Raw genomic sequence first — 22,430 nt, 5'->3', positions numbered from 1 at the left:
ACACGGGTGTGGGCTGCCAAATGTTTGGAATACACTTTAATGACTTCTCCGGGAATTAAAACTTTCCTGTAGTTAGCAGAAACCTTTGTTTTGGTGGTTGTTTGGAAAGAGTTTGAGAGTCTATGCCACTTTGTTTGTGTCTTACCTTTGCCCTTTCCTGGTTTCAGCTATTTTTGGAAGACGGGCCCAAGCCTGTAAAATCCTACTGCCACAGATGTGGTAAAAAGAAATCCCCAGATCCCTGCTCCATCACTGAGCGCAGCTCTTAACATTTTGCATAAGAACAGGATATTGGCAACTCAACTGTTAAACCTGTCTGTGATTGTTCTTCCTTGAGATCACTCTGATGTCACCAGTGTAATTTGAGCCTGGAGCTTTTGTTCACACTTTAAATAGCAGTCCCGGAATGATTTTGCTACAGACTCTCTGGAGAGCCCGGGAGCAGAATTCCCGAAGATCCCCACATCGATGAAAGCAAAGCAAAGCCACCAAGCCACCATCATGTCCACCTCGCTGCGCGTCAGTCCGTCCATCCATGGCTATCACTTCGACACAGCCTCGCGTAAGAAAGCCGTGGCCAACATCTTTGAAAACATAGACCAAGAATCTCTACAGAGACTTTTCAAAAACTCTGGGGACAAGAAAGCAGAGGAGCGAGCGAAGATCATTTTTGCCATCGATCAAGATTTGGAGGAGAAAACACGAGCCCTGATGGCCCTGAAGAAGAGGACGAAAGACAAGCTTTTCCAATTTCTGAAACTGCGGAAATATTCCATCAAAGTTCACTGAGGACAAGAGGATGGATAAGGACGTTATCCAAGAATAGACATTTAAAGACCAAGGGAGTTTGTGAGACCCAACACATGCAGCATTTTGCGGCTGCCTCCTAAGCTTCTCTTCCATCAGGACGGCAGAGGCTGGAAAGGAACAGAACAAACTGGTTACAAAGACTCCAACCAATTTCACGCCTGTGCTGTTACAGTGGAAAACAAAATGCTTTCAGCAGGATTTGCAAACTCTCCCTGAGGGGAAGGGACTGATGCGCTGTCAGAGGAGAGTCTGGACGATGTAATGAGGACTGAGACTGAAGATAACAGAGAGCTGGGGAAGAATTGCTGCCAGAGTCTTTCTCAGGCTCCAGGACTTAAATTCAACCTGAACTTTGTTTCCTTAGCCGTACTGGGTAGGGAGAGGGAGGAGGGAGACGGGGAAACAGGGAGAGAGAGAATACTATGCCCCGATGTTTACTGAGTTTTTTATTTGAATGTTTCAAAATGTGGCCAAGCTTCAATGTGGTCTATTGGTATAGACTCTTAGAGATCAGTAATGGATTCTTTATTTGCATTTTTTACAGTGCCTGAAAAAGTGCACCACGAGGGTGTCAAGTTACAAATTAGCGATACTTTCAGCAGCTTAGTAAAACCCTTCTAGTTTGTAAAAGGTTTTTATACATTTCAAACTGGTTGCACAAAAGCTAAAATAATGGGGTCCTTCATAAATCCAAAGTACTGTGAAAAAATTTTATGATTTTTTTAATCTGCTAACTAATGCTAAAATATAATCTAATTAGATTTCTTACAGTTATTGCAGTAAACATTAGGAAGTGAGCATGATATACTAGTTTATGAAGATGCTATGGTTTTTATAATTTATTACACATGACAAATGATATGCAACCTTAATAAATTATTATAAACTTAGCTGCTCTTGGTCTGTGATGAATGGTCTCAAAGGAAAAAGTAAGGTGGTAAATATTTATTATGATAAACTTTTATAAACTATTATAAACATTTCTAACGGTTTTACTCTAAGAGTAAAATGTGCTTTTAGTGTAGCTTTACATTAATTGCCGAACTTCTTCAAAGCAAATTCTCACATCAAATATCTAGGAAGTTTCTCTGTCCCAACTTTAAAATATAAGATATAGGCATAGAAATTCATTGACTGACTCATCAACAGTGGTGTTTATGTGTCCACGGAGGGTGAGCTTTAAAAAGCTTTTTTTTCCTCCATATTTTTGGAATTTTTCCTCTGTGGCTCCAGGAGCTATGTACATTCGTACATTTATTTTTCCCAAAACAATATATTTTGTTTAGAGTCCAAATTATGATCAAGATTCTGTGGGTTATCAATGTTTATTCCATATAAGCCAATGTGGGAATAACATTAAAGTCACTCAGTTTATTTTCTCATAAAATTATAATAAAATCTTTCTAAGAAGGCATACGTCAATGCCTGCCGCCCTTTCCTAGCAAACAGAAATAAAATTTCCCAGAAATTAGGCATTTTGGAACATGTACAGAGGTTTCTGAAACTTGCTGATCAGAGTAAAACAAAACAAGTGAATGATCTAAAATCTTCTGGGAGAGTTACAAGCCAGGATTTTAAATAATACATTTTTAAAAAGGAAATGAAGTGGTCAAACCTATTTTCAAATGTTAATTGATAAGTTTACTGAAGATAATATAAAATCACTCCATCAGGAAGGAATTTTTTACAAGAGAACATCCACGAAAGCCACAAATTTATATGCAGAAGTACGTGCCTATGTGTGTATATTTTTCTGGGAGAAGTATCTATAATTTCTATCAGATTTGCAAAGACATTCATGACACCAGTATAAATTAAGAACAAAAGAGGAAGTGTTTGACAGGTGGAAGGCTCAGCTCATTTTGGTATTTGGGGATTACCAAAGCAGAGGCTCTAAAGGGGTCTTCAGCTCCATGACCTTATTTTCCCATGCTTGCAAACTGTGCTTGCTTAATGATCTCACCTGAAGTCTTCTTTGCCCATGCTAAGAATAAGCCTATTAGTGACACATTTTCTCTGTCTATCTAGGATCCCCAAAAGACATGAACAAACTGCTTGGGAAGGAAACTTGGTAACTTATTCCTCCAGGGTAGCTGCATATTCCTATGAAGACTTTCAACTCATTTTCTTTTTAAAGACTTCAAACGCATCTTGGATGCTGAACGTAGTCAAAAGGTTGAATTTATTACACTGATGCATAACTATATTCTCTGACCCTGTTGTTTTCAATAGAGAACAATGTTTGTCTTACTCACTTTGCAAATTAGCATGTATTGACTTAGTTTTCTTGCAGTATATTATCATTATTTTCTGATTGCAAGACTATAACACGGGAAACAAATTAGAAAGCAACTGGGATATGATCCACAACAGTGTGGAGAAGAATTCCAGTGGATTTTGCAGAAACATTCTGTCTTTTCCCTTCAGGGACAACAAAAGTTAAAATTGATGTGATTACACGAGGGTGATTTTTAGTTTCATAATGCTTTCATCTTTAATGTGAGGTGAAAATGAACATCATTAGGACAGGTACGACTGGTTCAGCTCAGAAATCGTTCTATGGCATGGGGATGGCCAAATGTATCTCAAGGCACCTCATTGCAATTGAAGATACAAAAGCAAAAACACAAAGGTGAAATAGGTTGTTCATAACATTTGTATTATTAGGATCATAATAATAGCAACTGCATTTCATTAGGACAGTTTTCTAAGTGTTTTTTAATGCACTAAATCACTTAGCACTGTCACAGTGTGTGTATAGTGTAATGTGTCTATAGTGTAATGACGCTGATGCCAGAGGAATAAAGTGACAAGCTCAAGAACACACCACTAATGAGGCCAGGAATCAAATCCGGGGATTCTGGCTCCAAAGCCTCATTCCCTGCCACAGGTTAGACTGTTTCTCTAGGAGAAACTTAGCTTCTCTTTTTTTCTATAAAATGACAATTACTTATATGCTAGTAAGTCAGAAAGACAGGAAGGCACGGCCTCTGAGAAATCACTTTTATCTGCTCTGTGTCTCTTTGTCTGTTTATTTGGCACTTGCTCTATATGGGAAAGCTTCATAGTTTAGTCATTTTAATTGTGTCAAGGGTTTTTAGATGTAGCCTTTCAAGTCTGCAGTTAAAATAACCCTTGGGTTAACACTTGGAACAAAAGATCACATCTAATGTCTCTTCCAGTTGCCAGTCAACATTTTGGGTCTCCATTCGCTCATTGGGGGAAATCAGAAAATACGGATTCATGATTTTATTCACTCAGAGTAGAGCTCCTCTGTTCATCACTGTGGCCCACGGCAAAGGCTGTTTGCTTTTGGATACTCCAACAGATGGGATTTACTGAGAAAGGGGCCCAGGATGGAGGAGTGACTGCTATTTCCCCCCATTGGTAGAGGGTAGTCAGAAGATGGAAAGCTTCCACTAAAGAACAATTAATGAAGCCATGGTCTAGGTGTTACATGGTCTTTCGGAGTACCTCAACTACCCTTCTAAATGCACATAGGGGTTTCCCAAGATGGCGTATTGCTTGGGCAACTCCCTCTCTTACACACTGAGAGTTGTAGAGTGAAACCAGGGTTTGTACCTTATACACTCATGCAATGAAAATGTTGTAGGCACCCATCCGTGGGCCCTCATGGTCAGAATGGATCCCTGTTCTCCTTATCAGAGGAGCCAGAAGTTTTTTCAAAATAAATATAATACAGTGGGATGTATGATAGGAGTTTAAAACGGGATGCTATGGGGGCACAGGTGCGTGTGTGTGTCTGTCTGTGTGTGTCCGTGTGTGTTTGTGGAAGGAGATGAAATCTAACACCACCTGGGGAGATCCTAGAAGAGTCCATGGAGAATTTTCAAAGTAGGATTTAGTCAGGAGAGTGGACAGAGAAAATTTTATTTCATCATCTGGGTATAACGTTTGCAAAAGCAAGAAGGCAGGAAAGAGTGTGAATTGGGTGAGACTCTCTAAGCAGTTCAGTATGGCTAGGGGCCTAAGTATTTGGGGTCAATAATTAGAAAGGCAACTGGGTTTTAAATGACAAGCTTGAGTATTAATTTTAGTCTGAAGGTAATAGAGAATCATTAAGGACTTTAATAGAAGAGTGACACTTACTGCCTAACTACTGTGTATCAGACCCTAGGAAAAGATATGATTAATATTTTGAAAAAATAATACATTCCTTTCTGTCTGGCTGTAGCCATCAGCTCAAAGGTAAGCAAACATGGGTGCTTACAAGCACATCCAGGAGCTATGGAGGAAGAAGCAATCAGACTTGTGTGGTACGTGATGGCCTCAAATGCCCAGTTCCTAAGGTTGTGACCTATAGCAAGTCTGCCCATCATGGTGTTTGCCAGCTAGAGTTTGCCTCAAGGCTTCAGTCTGTTGTAGAGGAGCAAGCTGGACGCCACTGTGGGGCTCTGCGAGTCCTGAATTCTTTTTTTTTTTTTTTTAAGATTTTATTTATTTATTTGACAGAGAGAGACCGCGAGAAAGGGAACACAAGCAAGGGGAGTGTGAGAGGGAGAAGCAGGCTTCCCACCGAGCAGGGATCCCGATGTGGGGCTCGATTCCAGGATCCTGGGATCATGACCTGAGCCGAAGGTAGATGCTTAATGGCTGAGCCACCGAAGCGCCCCAAGAGTCCTGAATTCTTACTGGGTTGGTAAAGATTCCATGTACAAATTCGTTGAGGTTAACCTCATTGATCCATTCCATAAAGCTATCAGATGAAATTTGGACACCCAGTGGATCACCAAACCAGTCCACCAGCACACGGAGATGCGAGGGTTAACACCTGCAGGTGGCAAGAGCCATGGCCCTGGAAAGGGTCACAAATTCCACCACGCTATTGGTGGTTCTCACTGTGGGGCATGGAGAAGACACAATACTCTCTGGCTCCATCTTTATATTACTGCTAATGTAAGTAATGTTTGCAAAATCCTGACCTAATAAACAATTTAGAACAACAACAAAAAAAAAAAAAAAAGAAAGAAAGGAAAGGAAAGAAAGGAAAGGAAAGGAAAGGAAAGGAAAGGAAAGGAAAGGAAAGGAAAGGAAAGGAAGAGAGGAGAGGGAAGGGGATGGGAGGGGAGGGGAAGGGAAGGGAAGGGAAGGGAAGGGAAGGGAAGGGAAGGGAAGGGAAGGGAAGGGAAGAAAAAATATATATAATGCACTCACTGTCTAGCAGCTGAAAACATGGGTAGATTCTACAGTGATTCTTCCAGAACTCTGTTGCTTCACCATTGGTCTACTGAGGTGAAAAGTCACAAGGGACGTTTGCCGCTTAATAATCAATGCATAGCTGTGTGGAAACTGAGGGTGAAATGGAAAGGGTAATGAGGAAAAGGGTTGTGAGACCAGATCTGGGGAAACCCCAACTAGTATATTCACTATTACATTTTTATGAAATTATAACCGTGTTGGACATTATAAAGTCTTATTATTTAACAGATATAAAGAAATGGCTACTAAGCTCTCTCTTCACTTAAATAACTTTTCTACAAAGTTTCCAGATATTTTAAGTGATTATTACAGACATGCACAAATGTGTTCTATTTTAATGTATGCACCCAAGGTTAGCAAAACTGTCCAAGAGAATTTTAGAAATAAACATCCTCTTCCAATATGGGTTAGCAATGGTTCAAAAAAAATCAGGAACACTTTTGTTGAGTAGTCAGAAGAGTTTTGTTGTAGCCACCTTCTTCCTCCGTCCCCCCCTTACACACACTGGCTCCCTGGGTGCGTGTGTACACACACACAAACACACACATGCTTACATAGACACATACACACACATGAACACACACGTATGCACATTCACACATATACACACATTGACATATACGCATACACATTTACACAGCACACACACATATATGCACATACACGCATACATACACACACATGCGTGCACACACATACACATGCACATACATACACCACTTACAGTCCTAAGAGAGCATGAAGTTTGTGCTCTTGAGCCTCTATGCCCTCATCTGTGGACAGCAGCAGCCTGGTGTTGAGCAAATACCACCAGATTGAGGCAGGAGTTCTGGGGTTTTTCCCAACTGTGCCTTAAGCCAATTTCTTTCTTATCTTCAGATTTCATCTGTAAGGGGGGAAAAAACTTAGATCCGACTGGCCCATGTCTGTGACCTCTTCTAGATCTCAGATTCAACATAAATGGGAGCTAATAACTATACCACCATGCACGGTAGGACTGCTTACTGAATCAGGTGGTATTCCACCTGCAGCAGGAATTTCTCTTAAATAAAACGAAAGTGTAATTAAAAAGTGTTGATCATTAATCATGGTTGCTGAAGGCAGAATGTGCGGAAAATAAATTTCTGTGGATCCTTCTATGTTTTTGAAGAGCCTACGTCTTTTCTGTTTGGGGGAGCCCAACCCGGGGTCAGCTGGTAATAGTTAGACACTCCAACATCCATGCAATGATGGAGCCACGGAGACAATCTCGGCTGTAGGTAAGAATCATAAGCTACAAGTTCAAGTTCAAGGTAGTATTTTAAAAATACAGATTTCTGGTTCCAACCTCTCTGGGCATGGGGCCTGGTGATGGGTGGTCTTAGGAAGTTCCACGGTTAACTGTGAAGAACAGCAGGTGTGGGGGACCACTTCTTATGTTACAGTGAGATCTTCTGTTGATGGCAATTGTAATGGAAGACTTAAAAATGATTTGATTTTTGGCATTAGTTAGAGTTTTCCTGCTATATTAATTCTATCCTTGATTGAAAAATCATGACCAAGTAAGGACTTATGTTAAGGAGAGTATAATTTCTCTTGAATTTTCTCTTGCAGTGCGTATAGATGATTTTTCTGTGATTTCTTTCCTTAGATTTCAGTCTGATATTTGTCTACTTTGATACTTCTAAGTTTTACCAGGAGAAAATCTTCTGCTTCCTCTCACTACCTTCTCTTCTTATTCTCCTGCAATTTGTCCATATTTATTATTTATGCCCAGGTTTTATCATCAGAAAGATTTGGGAGAATCCCACTGATCCCAGAAAGCCCATGGGAGCCACAGTACATAGAAGGGCTATTTAAGAGCATCTTTCCTGACTGATAAATGTGGAATACCTCCGCAGTGCAGTTGTTTGCAAACCTACTGTTATCAGAATCTCTTGGGGAACATTTTAAAATCCAGGCCCCTGGATTTAATGACTCAGAATTTCTGGGGCTGGTCACCTGCTATTTCTGTTCTTAAAACACTCCCTAGGTGATTTTGCTGCAAAGTCAGTTTGAGAACCACTGACCTAGATTAAAGTCACCAACTGTGTGCAGTATGAGCACGTGGCTCATTTTAAATCATCCGTGTCTCCCCAGGCACACTGTAGCCTTCAATACATTTTTGGCTAAACAAACTGTTGACCCAAGATGTTACCAGCGCCTTATCCTGTAATTTGTTATTTCTATTATCTCTCATCTAATCAAATACCATTATTTTCCCTATGCTCATAAATTCTAAGAAATCCCCCAATCACCATTAGCTCAACTTCCGTAAGGCACATGATCTTAGCAATAACAATACATTCTTCAAATGAATAGAAGGACTTTCTCCCCGCTAACTATATTTACCACATGCCTGCTATCCTAGAGAATTCATTTCTCCGTCTAGACAAGAAATTGTTTTAAAGTTAGTCTTAAAAAAAATGTTTACGACTCATCACTAACAATCTTATAACTTAGCATACTAGCATTTAATAAAACACCTCCTTCCTAACAGCAATGATCCTCCACTGAGAAAATGTGGTTTTAATTTTAAGGGGCGGGTAGGCAGAAGAACAGGAAGATTGAAACCCAGGATAAGGGACATCTGAAATTAGTAAAGGAGAAAATGACCAGAGGTGGTGGTGCTCTAAGAGAAACAGCTACTCCCAACTTTTCCTGGTCTTGGTGGTCAGATGGCTAGATTGTTCGAGGTGCAGTGCAACAGACAATAGAAAGACAAACAGAGCCACACGCAGGGGATAAGAAGAGCTGGATTAGAAAATTCTGCCTCTGCCATTTACTAATTAGGTGTAAATTTTGAGTAAATTATCTACTCTCTCTCAGCCTTACTTTTTCATCTGTAAAACAAGGATAATACCTCCTTCCTGTATCAGTCCACATGGGCTGTCATACAAAGTACCACAGACTGGGTAGCTTAAACAACAGAACATTTCTTCCTTCACATTTCTAGAAGCTACAAATTCAAGTTCAAGTGGCAGCAGGGTTGGTTTCTTCTGAGGTTTCTGTCCTTGCCTTGTAGATGGCCATCTTTTCTCTGTGTCATCACATGAGCTTCTGTCCCCGTGACTTGTTCTTCTCTTTTTCTAAGAGCAGCACTCATATTGGATCAGGGCCCACCCTAAAGGCCTTTTCTTCACTTAATCACCTCTTTGAAGGCCACGTCTCCAAACAGTCACATTCTAAGGTTCTGCGTGTTAAAATTTTAACATATGAATAGAGAGGGAACACAATTCAACTCATAACACCCCCATACTTATTTCTCTTGATTGTTGTAAGCACAAGATAAGAGAATGTATGTTAAAATGGCCAGAAGTTAAGTACCTACAAGGGTAAGATCCTTGGGGACAGAGATGGTGCTTTGCTTATGGTTGAATATTACGAAGCATCTACCACAGAGCCTAACATGAGGTAGATACTTAATAAATGTTTGTTGAATGAACAAACACACGTCACGTAAACATAACATGTTTGTTTTATGTATCAACTTATTAGTCTATGAAATGAACATGCAATCATCTGCATCCATTTTGTCTCCTTAGCATCTCCAAGAACAGCAGTCAACAGAGGCCCGTTCGTGTTAAGTAACTGAACCGTGGCATGAGCCATAGCTCATGTTAAGAGAGATACCGGGAAGGCGTTCTGCCCTGGTGCATTTCTGCCACTAAGCATGTTGTTTGCTTTTCATTATACATGAATGGCTTCAAAATGTTCAGTGGAAGTGAACAAGTTCTCTGAACATCTGTGAACTGAGTTTGCTGATCATGTCTGGTTCTGTTGTTCTTGACATAATTTTGTATCTCTAGTTAGGGGTCAGTTTTCCTCCATTCTCCTTCTAGCTTCAGAGTCCTGGTCTAACCAGTCACTGCCACAACTCTGGCATTCCTTTGGGTGAGTGTGAATTAGGGAGGGGATGATACTAGGAAGGTTAAAAAGTCCCACATGATAAATAGACTGAACACAGACTGAGCTGGGCACAAAAGCAATTCTATATATCTTACCTTACATAGCAAGGATTTCAGAATGAATAGAACAGACTTAGAGAGTTCCAGAATCTGTGCATGAGTAGTGTGGAAGCCTTTGTGGAATAAAGCCTGCAACATGTTTTTAGGAACCAAATGCCATGACTATTCTCTAATTTCAATTGGGATATATACATATACATACACACACACACACACACAGATATATATATATATATATATATATATATATATATATATATATAATTAGGATCATATTAATGTGACAATAAACAATCATTTAATAAAATAAATTGACTAAAATAAGTCAGCCAAGGGGCGCCTGGGTGGCACAGCTGTTGATTGTCTGCCTTCAGCTCAGGGCGTGATCCCGGCATACGGGATCGAGTCCCACATCAGGCTCTTCTGCTATGAGCCGCTTCTTCCTCTCCCACTCCCCCTGCTTGTGTTCCCTCTCTCGCTGGCTGTCTCTCTCTGTCGAATAAATAAATAAAATCTAAAAAAAAAAAAAAATTAAAAATAAAATAAAATAAAATAAAATAAGTCAGCCAAGTAAATGTGGGATAATATATAGCAAAATAACAATCTGAGTATCTGGGTTTTTTTTTTTTGTTTTTTTTTTAAAGATTTTATTTATTTATTTGACAGAGATAGAGACAGCCAACGAGAGAGGGAACACAAGCAGGGGGAGTGGGAGAGGAAGAAGCAGGCTCATAGTGGAGGAGCCTGATGTGAGGCTCGATCCCGTAACGCTGGGATCACGCCCTGAGCTGAAGGCAGACGCTTAACCTCTGTGCCACCCAGGCGCCCCATGAGTATCTGGTTTTTAACTTTAAATTGATCATAGTCCTATCGGGTAGGCATGAACTAGTATTATCTTTTTTATTCTACACACATTTGGATGTTGAAGATATTGGCACCTTCACCTTTCTCATGGGATCAAAAGGGCATGTGATTCTTCCATGAGTACCTAGCCTGGCAGATGGATTCCTCATCATCCTTGAAAGATGTCAAGACTGGGATCTTGTATCTCATTGATGAGATTTCACACCTATTTCAGTGAACCTTTATTCTTTTACAGCTTTTTCTTATTTTAAAACTGATGTAAGAAACCAAATCCTTTTTTTCTTCTTGGATTTAGGAGCTCAATGTTGCCGATATATGGGTTTGCAAAAATTCTAGACAAATGTGTCCTTGGGCAGGGCAGGAACATGCTGGACACATCACTGCTCAAAACTCTGCTCCTCAGCCGAGAAAGACGGGAGACTCGATACCGCGGGCACCAAGGGTGAGAGACTTAGAAAGACTCATTCACCCTAATTAAACTCGCAGTCCACAATACAGACGAGGACCACCAATTTATCCGTTCGTAGAACCTTAACTGCCAAGCAGGAGGACAAATTATTCATGAAAGCAAAGGGAGAATCAGTGGTCCGAGGACAATTTCACTCTGGCTTCGGTAAGAACTAGCCTCACAGCAGACATGTCTTACCTCCTGAGCACTGCAACATTGAGCTTCTACTGCCTAACGAGCCCTCCCAGTACTTAGTGACTTAAAATGACAACGGCTCTGTTCAGCTCATGGTTCTGTGGGGCAGCCTGGGGATCCTTCCGGCCTGTCCTCAGCTGTCCTCTGTTGGGTTCTCTCATACATCTGTGGTTAGCTGGCAGGCCACCCATCGGCTGGATGTTGCAGGATAGCCTCACTCACGTGTCTGGTGAAGGGCAGGATGTTGACCAGAGAATCTTGATTATCCTCCACTAGTTTTTGCAATCTATCGTATTAGTACTTAGGGGATCTCACCCTGAAACAGCTAGATACACATTTGCCAAGTTCTGCCTTGCTATCTCCCTTATTTGTACACACAGCGCTCACCATTCACCTTCTTTGTAGCACTCTCCTTTCCAGAAGAGACGTGCAGTATAAGAAACTACGCTTCATCTTATTCATAACAATCACAAGCCAGGCGGGCTTCTCTGAGATTAATTCCAGATTAGTTCACAAAACTCAGTCACTTATTCAGAAATATTTTTTTACTTACTCCCGTGGCTAGTTAATTTGGTTCACAAAACTTCATTATTCATTTAGAAATATTTTTTCACTGACCCTCAGGGCTAGCTAATCTCTTCCACAAGGTATGAATTTTACCAAAGTCATACTCAAGAGAATATTCATTGTTTTCTGTAACCCGTTGGTGGTTCAGGAAGGACAGCGACTTCACCATTATCTCCATATACCCGTCGCAATGCCAAAGCAGTTGACAGGGGTAGGCAGAATTCTGAAAAACCCTTGCTGCCCTAAGCACACTCTTTCATTCCCTATGATGTAAGTACACATCACTGAACATCTGAGCTAGTCCTTCTCGTTAAAGACCCCACTGTTTGGAACGGGTGTAAAGTTAACTGCTAAAATTGTCCGTTCTGTTCTCTGGGATAGTGGACATTGAGAGACATTAGCCTGAGGGAGACAGACTGACTGGGGAGAAGAATTAATGGAAGCACATGGCTCCTGTGGGCAGGAAATGCTTTGACAGGCCTTTTCCTCTTTTTGTTACCAGGAGAGCCTTGACAATAGACTCCACCTTAGAGCAGCTGCTTTCTCCCCTTGTGATGATCACAGCACATTTTCCTTGTCAGACTTGTAGTCTGCGCCAGGGAGTGCTCAGGAAGGGACATGCACAATGTTGGGGATCTGCCCTTGAGTCTCTGAGCTGTGTGATGGGTGGAGACGTCACCCCTAAGACACACAACGAATTCCTTTGGCATACGCCTCAGGAAGGCCATCTGCTTCTGTTGTTCCTCTGACCTTTTGTTAGAACCCACCTGAAATTGGAAAGAAATTACCAGAATAAAACTAAGCCTAAAACAGTTTTAGACCCTGTTGCTTGCTAAGGCAAGATCCGCAAGGGCAGATCCCATCACACAGCTCAGAGGCTCAAGGGCAGATTCCCCCCCCCCAACTCCGCACACTGTCTCTCTCTCTCTCTCTCTCTCTCTCTCTCAAATAAATAAATTAAAAAAAAATGCAGTATGTACTATACTTCTGTTAGGATGGCTACTATTAAAAAGCAAGCAAACAAACAGAAAATAATAAGTTGTTGATGAAGATATAGAGAAACTGGGACCTTTGTGTTTCTGGTGGGAATGGTGCAGCCATTGTGGAAAACAGTATGGCAGTTCCTCAGAAAATTAAGCATAGAATTACCACGTGATCCAGCAATTCCACTTCTGGGTATAAACCCAAAAGAACTGAAAACAGGGATTTTAGCAAGTATTTGTAGATCCATGTTCAGAATAGTATTTTTCCACAATAGCCAAAACGCGGAAACGACCCAAATACCCATTCATCAATGGATGGATGGATAAACAAAAAATGGTCTACACATACAGTGAAATTTTGTTGAGCTTTAAAAAGGAAGGGAATTCCATGCTACAATAGGAATGAATACTGAAGACATTATGCTAAGTGAAATAAGCCAGGCACAAAAGGATAAGAACTGTCTGATTCCACATATATGAGGTACTCAGAGCACTCAAGTTTGAAGACTGAACCTGGGGTTGAGGGAGCGAGAGGCAGTTATTTTCTAATGGGTACAGAGTTTCAGTTCAGAAAGATGACAAAGTTTTGAAGATGGAGGATGGTGATGGTTGCTCAACAATGTGACTGTACTTTAACCATTTAAAGTGGTTAAAATCATGAATTTCATATTATGTATATTTTACTATAACTAAAAAAAAGAAGTTAAAAATGTGGGATGGATTTTCATAACCAAACATAAGAGTATTCCCTTCTCTTGAAATGTTAGCATTATTCAATTTCTTAATTATTTGGGGGGACTTTCAAAATGCTGCTGACTTTATAGGCTTCAACTATGACTAGAAGTTTCACTTGCAATATAAACCTCAATGTGCAGGATGAATACCGGTTATTCTGACAAATGACGAAGAAGAGAGAATTTCAAAGGATGGGACAAGTTTATGACAAGACTGTGCTTGGAGAAGAATAGCTTGTCTAAGAAAATGAGAATGAGCTGGTGGTGCTAGAGCCCAACGAGTAGGGGAAAAATGGCATGTGCTGGAAATGGAGACAGAAACAGGGATGAATAATTTGGGGGCCAGGTTACAGACTTTGCATTGTGTTATAATGTAAATAGAGCCACTGAAGAATTTCAAACTGGAGAATGGCACTATTCATAAACCATGTGGGTTTTTTTTTTAAGATTTTATTTATTTATTTATTTATTTATTTATTTATTTATTTATTTGAAAGAGAAAGCAAGAGAAAGAGAAAGAGGGAGTGGGGTGGGAGGGGCAGAGGGAGAGAGAGGAAGAGAGAATCTCCAGCAGACTTCGCACTGAGCACAGAGCCCAACTCGGGGCTCTATCTCATGACCCCAAGATCATGACCTGAGCCAAAGCCAAGAGCCGGATGCTTATTCGACTGAGCCACCCAGGTCAGTCTGGCCGTATTTTGTGGAAGGGGCCAGTGGGTAGCAGTAGCTTGAGAGTGTTCACCTTTTTAGGGGGCTACGGTAGTTGTCCAGGTTAGTGTACATGAGAGCAGAGATGGAGAGAAGTAGTTGGATTTTAGAGGTATTTTGGGAGGAACTATTAACAGGACTTGGAGATGCATTGGCTTAATCTTCTGTGTTCTTTCTCTAATAAGCAATTTCCCCCCAATGCCACAGTCACCCTGCCTGGACCTCTTTCACAGTCCACTAGAGCGTTGTTGCTGTTGAAGGAGGTCAGTACCTTCAGCTCTTGCCCCTCAGTGTGACCTTTACATTGTAGCTAGATTTAGCATTCTAAATTGCCACTCCATACACATAACTCTTTCCTTCTCAAAATTTTCAAAGTCTACCCACTACCTACAGCATCAAGTTCAACTCCATCAGCGTGGCATGCAAACCATTTTATGGTTCGGTCTCTCTTAACCAATCTACCTCATCCCCTTCATATGGACTCAGTCAAAAACTATGTATTTATTTATTCAGCACCCATGACTGTCCAGATGAATTACCACCAGCAACTTGTTATAAAGCGTTCCTCTCACAACACTTTCACTCACTGTCTTCGTGAACTGTCCTCACCCTAGCCTCACCCTAGAGAGTGTAAATGCCACTCTCCCCTGTCCTATATTAGAACTCATTTCTTAGGGAGCTTTTTGTGAAACTTTAACTCATTCTAAGCATGGCTAGTCATTCTCCCAACCACACTGGGCATTGGCATGTTGTGCCATTAATTGCTAGTAATGTTTTTAATATGTCAGTGGAAGTGGAAACCTTACTTTCTGTTGAGAAGGTGCTCAGTAAGCAGAGTATGTTGCTGATGATGTAATCAATAATTACACGCTTTGTCTGGGGCAGTAAGATGGGAGTAGGGACAGGGATGCTGAGAAGCAGTAGAAAGGAAAAATTCTTAGGCACAAAGAAGGGAAGGTAGAAAATGCCTGACATTCAGTAAATATTGTATCAGTAAGTGAATAAGTACGTAAACAAATAAATAAGCAAGCAAATAATAAATAAATGTATGTTTGACAGCTCTGTTTAACTACAATATTGAGCTATACGCAATTTGGGAATAAGCTAAGGCCTCACTCTTAATGATTGCATAGCTAAAACTTATTAGGTCAGTTCAGTCATTTCTGAATATGTGGTTCAGGGGACACAAAGATGAGTAGGTTCTGCTTTAAAATATTAGCCTGGGTGTCTCAATCAGTTAAGAGCCTGACTCTTGATTTTAACTCAGGTAGTAATATTGGGGTGGTAGGATTGAGCCCCACCATGGGCTCCAAGTGTAGTGTGGAGTCTGCTTGAGATTCTCTCTCTCCCTCTGCCTCTGCCCCTCCCCCCCCACTCACGTGCTCTCTCTCTCTCTCAAAAATCAATGAATAAAATCTTTAAAGTATTAGCCGTGGGGCTGGGAGAGGGCAGAGGAGGACAGGCACATAAACAAATAATGATAACATAGGGCAGTAAGCACAACAAAAGAAAAATACACACAATAGCAATTATAACTCAGAAGAGGAAGTGGGTGCTTCTGCCTAGGGAACTATTAATTAGCTGGAATTTGCTCATGCCCCAGGTTGACTAGAGATTTCTGCTCTGACTCCTCTACAACCTTTTCTCACAATGTCCAATCTGGCTGCTGTGCACACCTGCTCTGTGCTCCAGCCTTTCTGGCCCAAGGCATTATCTACAGACAGGCCCACATTCATCATCCTCTGTGTTCTAGCCTAGGGCTTTGCAAACTTTAGTGTGCATACAAATCACCTGGGATCTTGTTAAAATGAAGGAAAAAAAGAAAACCAAAGCTGGTGGCATCACAATTCCAGACTTCAACCTCTATTACAAAGCTGTAATCATCAAGACAGTGTGACACTGGCACAAAAACAGACACATAGTTCAATGGAATAGAATAGAGAACTCAGAAATGGTCTCTCAACTCTATGGTCAACTAATCTTTGACAAAGCAGGAAAGAATATCCAATGGAAAAAAGACAGTCTCTTCAACAAATGGTTTTGGAAAAATTGGATAGCCACATGCAGAAGAATGAAACTGGACAATTTCCTTACACCATACACAAAAATAGACTCAAAATGGATGAAAGACCTAAATGTGAGATAGGAATCCATCAAAATCCTTGATGAGAACACAGGCAGCAACCTCTTCCACCTCGGCCGCAGCAACTTCTTCCTGGACACATTGCCAAAGGCAAAGGAAGCAAGGGCAAAAATGATCTACTGGGACTTCATCAAGATAAAAAGCTTTTGCACAGCAAAGGAAACAGTCAATAAACCCAAAGACAACCTACAGAATGGGAGAAGATATTTGCAAATGACATATCAGATAAAGGGCTGGTATCCAAAATCTATAAAGAACTTATCAAACTCAACATCCAAGGAACAAATAATCCAATCAAGAAATGAGCAGAAGACATAAACAGGCATTTCTGCAAAGAAGACATCCAAATGGCCAACAGACACATGAAAAAGTGCTCAACATCACTCGGCATCAGGGAAATACAAATCCAAACCACAAAGAGATACCATCCCACACCAGTCAGAATGGCTAAAATTAACAAGTCAGGAAACAACAGATGTTGGCGAAGATGCAGAGAAAGGGGAATCCTCCTACACTGTTGGTGGGAATGCAAGCTGGTGCAGCCACTCTGGAAAACAGTATGGAGGTGCCTCAAAAAGTTGGAAATAAAACTACCCTATGACTCAGCAATTGCACTTGTGGGTATTTACCCCAAATATAAAAATGTAGTGATCTGAAGGGGTACCTGCACCCCAATGTTTATAGCAGCAATGTACATATAGCCAAACTGTGGAAAAAGCCCAGATGTCCATCAACAGATGAATGGATAAAGATGTGGTATATATACATACAATGGAATATTATGCAGCCATCAAAAATGAAATCTTGCCATTTGCAAAGACATGGATGGAACTAGAGGGCATTGTGCTAAGCGAAATAAGTCACTCAGAGAAAGACAATTATATGATCTCACTGATACGTGGAATTTGAGAAACAAGGCAGGGGATCATTGGGAAAGAGAGGAAAAATGAAACAACATGAAACCAGAGAGGGAGACAAACCATAAGAGACACTTAATCTCAGGAAACAAACTGAGGGTTGCTGGAGTGGAGGGGGTGGGAGGGATGGGGTGGCTGGGTGATGGACATTGGGGAGGGTATGTTTTGTGGTGAGCGCTGAGTGTTGTGTAAGACTGATGAATCACAGACCTGTACCCCTGAAATAAATAATACATTATATGTTAAACAAACAAACAAAGAAAAAAAACGAAGGAGATTAGGAAGTCAGCGGGATGCCTGGGATTCTGCATTACGGAGAAGCTCCCAGGGCTGCTGCTCTGCAAACCCAGCCTGGAGCGGCAGGACTGTGGCAGCTCTAAAACACCCTATTCCCCAGGGTCTCAAATCCTCCCTGTCCTTTGTGGGCTGAGTCAAACTTCTGCCCCATGGAGGGAGTTCCTACACTTCAGGCTTGTACATCAGTGTTTGTTTCCTTTGAACTGCCTGGCGGTGGGTGTCTCTCTTTAAGCACCCCCCCCCCCCCCGTTTTCCCTAATTTTCCCTAATCCTTACCTCCTTGAAGAAAAGACTCAGACTTGATCTAATTCATCCAAACTCCAGGATGGTGTCTGTCACAGAATTGGGCCTTAATAAATATTTGCTCAGGAATTACAACAAAACAGATTACAGTTATCAGGGTGGGAGAAGACACCTAGAATATAAACTTAATGAAGGCAAGACACCTTTTTTTTTTAAGATTTTATTTATTTATTTGACAGAGAGAGAGAGACAGCCAGCGAGAGAGGGAACACAAGCAGGGGGAGTGGGAGAGGAAGAAACAGGCTCCCAGCGGAGCAGGGACCCTGGGATCAGGTCCTGGGCCGATGGCAGACACTTAACGACTGAGCCACCCAGGCACCTGGGCAAGACACTTTTTTTCTTGTAGGCCACCGAGTCCTCCGAGCCCAGGCCTGTGTTGCCCACATAGCAATAATCAATAAATATTTGCTGAATGCTAAATGAAGAGAGAAATTTCAATTCTGAATTTCAATTTTGTAAAAACAAGTGCTAACCCCTAAAAAGTGAAGTAATTAAAGCTATGCTAAGATCTTTTTTTTTTTTGGAATAAAACAAACAAATGAACAATATCCTGGGTATTTCCACTCAAGAAAAAAGGGTCAAAAATAATCCAAAAATCTTCCCTTATAATGTATACATATTAATTTTTTTTCACTAAGTGTATCTTCATACATAGCAGCAAAACAACATCTAAGGCATTTTTTCCACATGAATTTTTTCCCCTAAAATACCAGATTGTTTTAGATCAACAAAAGGCTTTGTTTTTTTACTATTAAATATCAAAGGAGACCCATTTAATTGCAAACATAAAAGCTTTTTCCTTGCCTCTCCCTTCAATTTTGCTGATGAGGAAGATTTTGCAGCCTTACTTGGTACCAAAATAGCTCTGTTTTGCTGACCATTATCATCTTCACAGGGCGGAGCAATGATAATGAACTCAGAGCACAGGAAGTTTACCATTTCACAGCATTAAAATAGAATGTCTTATTGCAAAGATACATCTCCCACAAAGCAAAAGCAACTGGAATTTTTACTTTCTGGAATTTGTTGACACTACTAGGGTCTACTAGTATATTAAGGTATCCGTACAATTCATACTTGGGAAATATAGCTTCCTTCTTTATTTTTATTTGAATGATCACTAAAAAATAATTCGACACATTCCATTGTCCTTTAAGCATTTTAATCACTGTGGCCTAGCCAAAGCCAGTGTCACAAACAATAAACTAGTTAGGACTCCACGTTTTTCTCTGAAGAATTAAGTAGTAGCACTTATTTTTAAGTGGTGATTTCAGGGTAGGGATCTGAGTCAGGAATAACAGGGCCCTGCTCAGTAGAAATGGAATCTCTTTTGATACAGTGAGCGATCCTGGTAGGTAGCTATCGTCGGTCCCACTTTACAAACAAGAGAGCTCAGCAGGAAAACAGATAAGTAACTTGCCCAAGGTCTCCTGTAGTGAGCCCAAGAGGTGAAAGTCTGACTTGTCTTCCTGACTCCAGAGCCCCCATACTTTCCTCTGCACCAGAAGCCTTTAGAAAGCTACCATCAATTTTATTAAAATATTTCTCTGTGTAAAAAGTGTAACAGGCAAGGATGTCTGCATCTCAGACAGTATCACTGAGCTTTGCTCATTCCTTCAGTAAATGTTTACTGGGTTTCCACATTGTAATTGGCCATGTGCTGAGTGCTAAAAATAGAGGTAAACTTCAGCGATGTCAGCAGAGACAATTCAAAGACAAATGCGATTTGAAATTGCCAATATTTGACTGCCTTTGAGTTACAAAAAATGTCAATTTCAAATGATTCATGCTAAAACCTGTTATGCAATAAAGAGAATGGCACACTTCATTCCAATTATTCTAACTTAATATTTTAGAAAGGAAAACATTTCCACGTTATTTCTCAACATTTCGATTATATTGGATATGTAAACAAACGGTTTCTTTGGGTTAAATGCAGGTCCGGATTCCCCTGAGAGCACTGCATTCAGAGCAGAACTGGACACTGAATGAGGCCATGCTCTGCATTTCTATCCTGGTGCCGTCCCTCCCTCGTTATGTGACACAGGTCAAGTCACTTAACCTCTCAGCTGCATTTTCCTTATTCAATAATGGAGAGAATTTCGCCTATTTCAGAGCCTCATTCTTTAATAAATGAGCTAAGGAGAACCTGTTCAATCGTTTCCAATCCTCTTGCTCTAATCCCTTTATTCTGATTCCCATCTGAAGACATTGGAATGGAAACAATCAGCATTTCAGTTTCCAAAGACTTCCATTTTCATCATTGATTATGATTAAAAATCCTTCTGAATGAATTTATTCTGTAATCTTACCATTGCTCTAGAAAAAATCAAGGCAGATTATCACCATATAAAATGTTTTTCAGGGACCGTCTCTTTGGCCAACTGTGTGAGTCAGTCTCGAACTGACTCACCAACTTCAAATCCCAGGGCTTCCCTGAGAAATGGACTTGCATTATGGACGTTCTCTCTGCAACGCAGAACTGACATCACAGAGGCAAACTGACCTGCTAAAGACTGACATCCTTCGCAAGTAAGTCTGGTACTGCACTCAAGGCGTCTCCAGAGTGAACAGGAAATGATTCAAAACCAGGCTTTGCCAGAACAAGTGTGGCCATTTCCTCTGTGCATAAGATAATGGAGAGCTTGCATCACAAACCTTCTCTGAATAGCCTTTTCCGTGATTCAGCAGGATCCAAATATAGTGAGATAAGGGATAGAGTTTGCCTCCTGTGCTTTTGTCATCTTACCTGAGGACAAGCAGTACCTAGGAGTGTTTTTTGTTTTGTTTTAAGGATTTTTATTTATTTATTTGAGAGAGAGAGAGACGGAGACAGAGAGCATGAGAAGGGGGAGGATCAGAGGGAGAAGCAGACTCCTCGCTGAGTGGGGAGCCTGATGTGGGACTCGATCCTGTGACTCCGGGATGATGACCTGAGCGGAAGACAGATGCTTAACCGACTAAGCCACCCAGGCACCACTCTTAGAAGTATTAATACTCCATCTTCCTACACCTACCCCACTGTGTTTAAGTGAGAGGAATCGAATTCAATGTCAGTGCTGTGTCTGTAGTTCCTACATACTAACATGTATGTAGCCAGATACTGGGCTAGGCATGGGTATGAAGTTGGGTTTGCAGGAACAAATAGGAGTCACAAATATAAAGGAATGTATCATTTCAGAATATGGTAATGGGTCTGAAGTACAGGTTGCTATGAGGGACAGTATCAGGGAAGACCTCATTTACATTGGGCCTTACTGAAAAAGGACTTCCAAGTGAGATCTAAAGGATGTCTCAGGCACAGGCAGGTGAACGGGAGGAAGAGACAGAGGTCCTGGGTGTGTGAAAGGCTAGGTATTGTTGTAGGAAAAGACGTTAGGGTTCAAAGCCGATGGCCAAGAAAGAATTCTTACGATGTCTTTGATGCAAAAAGGTTATTTTATTAAAGCACAGGGACAGAACCCATGGGCAAAAAGAGCTGCACTTCGGTCATGAGGAGTGGCCCATTATATACTTTCAAGTTGGGAGGGGGTTAGGGAGAGTGTAAGTCCCTAAGGATTGTTGGAAGCAAGGTTTCCAGGATCTTGAGGGGGCTAGCTGTTGTTGGGAAAAGGTCATTTATTACTGTCTAATAAAACCTGAGTCATGAGACCCTTCCGATGTATATTGGTGGGCCATATGCTTGGAGGATGATTGCCAACATGTATCTTGGTGGGTAGAGATAAAGGAAGTTTCCAAAGGAATTTTTATATGTTAAAGTAGACTTTCACGATCCTGGGGGTTGGGCTAAGATTGTGTTTTGCCCTTAGCAAAGTGTCAACATCAAGGCACTTGAGTCCCTAGAGGAATGTGACTCTGCCTGTTTCAAGGATTTGTCAATGGGCTGTAGGCAGTAAGGAAATTTAATAGTTTTCCTTCTGTCTTTGTTTCCCACATCAGGTATGCAAAGGCCCTGATACAAGAGAGCTGGTTTGGCAGCTTGGTGGAGAAGACAAGCCTGGTGTCTGGGGTAGAGCTCCGGCAGTTTGGACTTTAGTCTTAGAGCAGTGCAAAGCCAGTGAAGTATTTCACAGAAGATGACAAAATGGGCCCATGTTTTTCCCTGTGGTTGCCATGCGCAAAGTGGATAGGCTAAGGAGCAAGGGCGGAAGTGGAGAAGGTAAGGGAATCATAGTGGCAATGAGCATTAAGGGAAGCCTTAAGCAATGATGTGGAAAAGATAAAAATTATGGAAGAAGTGGCTAGAAGCACAGAA

General features: G+C 41.1%; 2 protein-coding genes across 2 annotated transcripts; both read left to right on the top strand.

Annotated features, from left to right (window-relative positions):
* Positions 1–278: 278 nt before the first annotated feature.
* On the top strand, positions 279–1,700 carry TCIM (transcriptional and immune response regulator). The gene has a single exon (XM_045779179.2). The coding sequence runs from the start codon at positions 469–471 to the stop codon at positions 787–789; it is 321 nt and encodes a 106-aa protein (XP_045635135.1). The 5' UTR covers positions 279–468; the 3' UTR covers positions 790–1,700.
* Positions 1,701–5,029: 3,329 nt separating this feature from the next.
* LOC148107606 (large ribosomal subunit protein eL15-like) lies at positions 5,030–22,211 on the top strand. Its single transcript, XM_087856314.1, is given in 5 exon segments — positions 5,030–5,085; positions 5,087–5,227; positions 5,439–5,727; positions 11,237–11,322; positions 22,115–22,211. Coding segments are annotated over 5 exon segments (669 nt in total).
* Positions 22,212–22,430: the final 219 nt, after the last annotated feature.

This window comes from Ursus americanus, chromosome 27, assembly GCF_024610735.1.
Source record: "Ursus americanus isolate L20-20 chromosome 27, mUrsAme1.1.p, whole genome shotgun sequence".
NCBI lineage: Eukaryota > Metazoa > Chordata > Mammalia > Carnivora > Ursidae > Ursus > Ursus americanus.
This window is presented reverse-complemented; position numbering and strand designations above follow the sequence as displayed.

Coding starts and splice junctions, on each gene's coding strand:
- TCIM (XM_045779179.2), top strand. CDS start 469: ATGAAAGCAAAGCAAAGCCACCAAGCCACCATCATGTCCACCTCGCTG.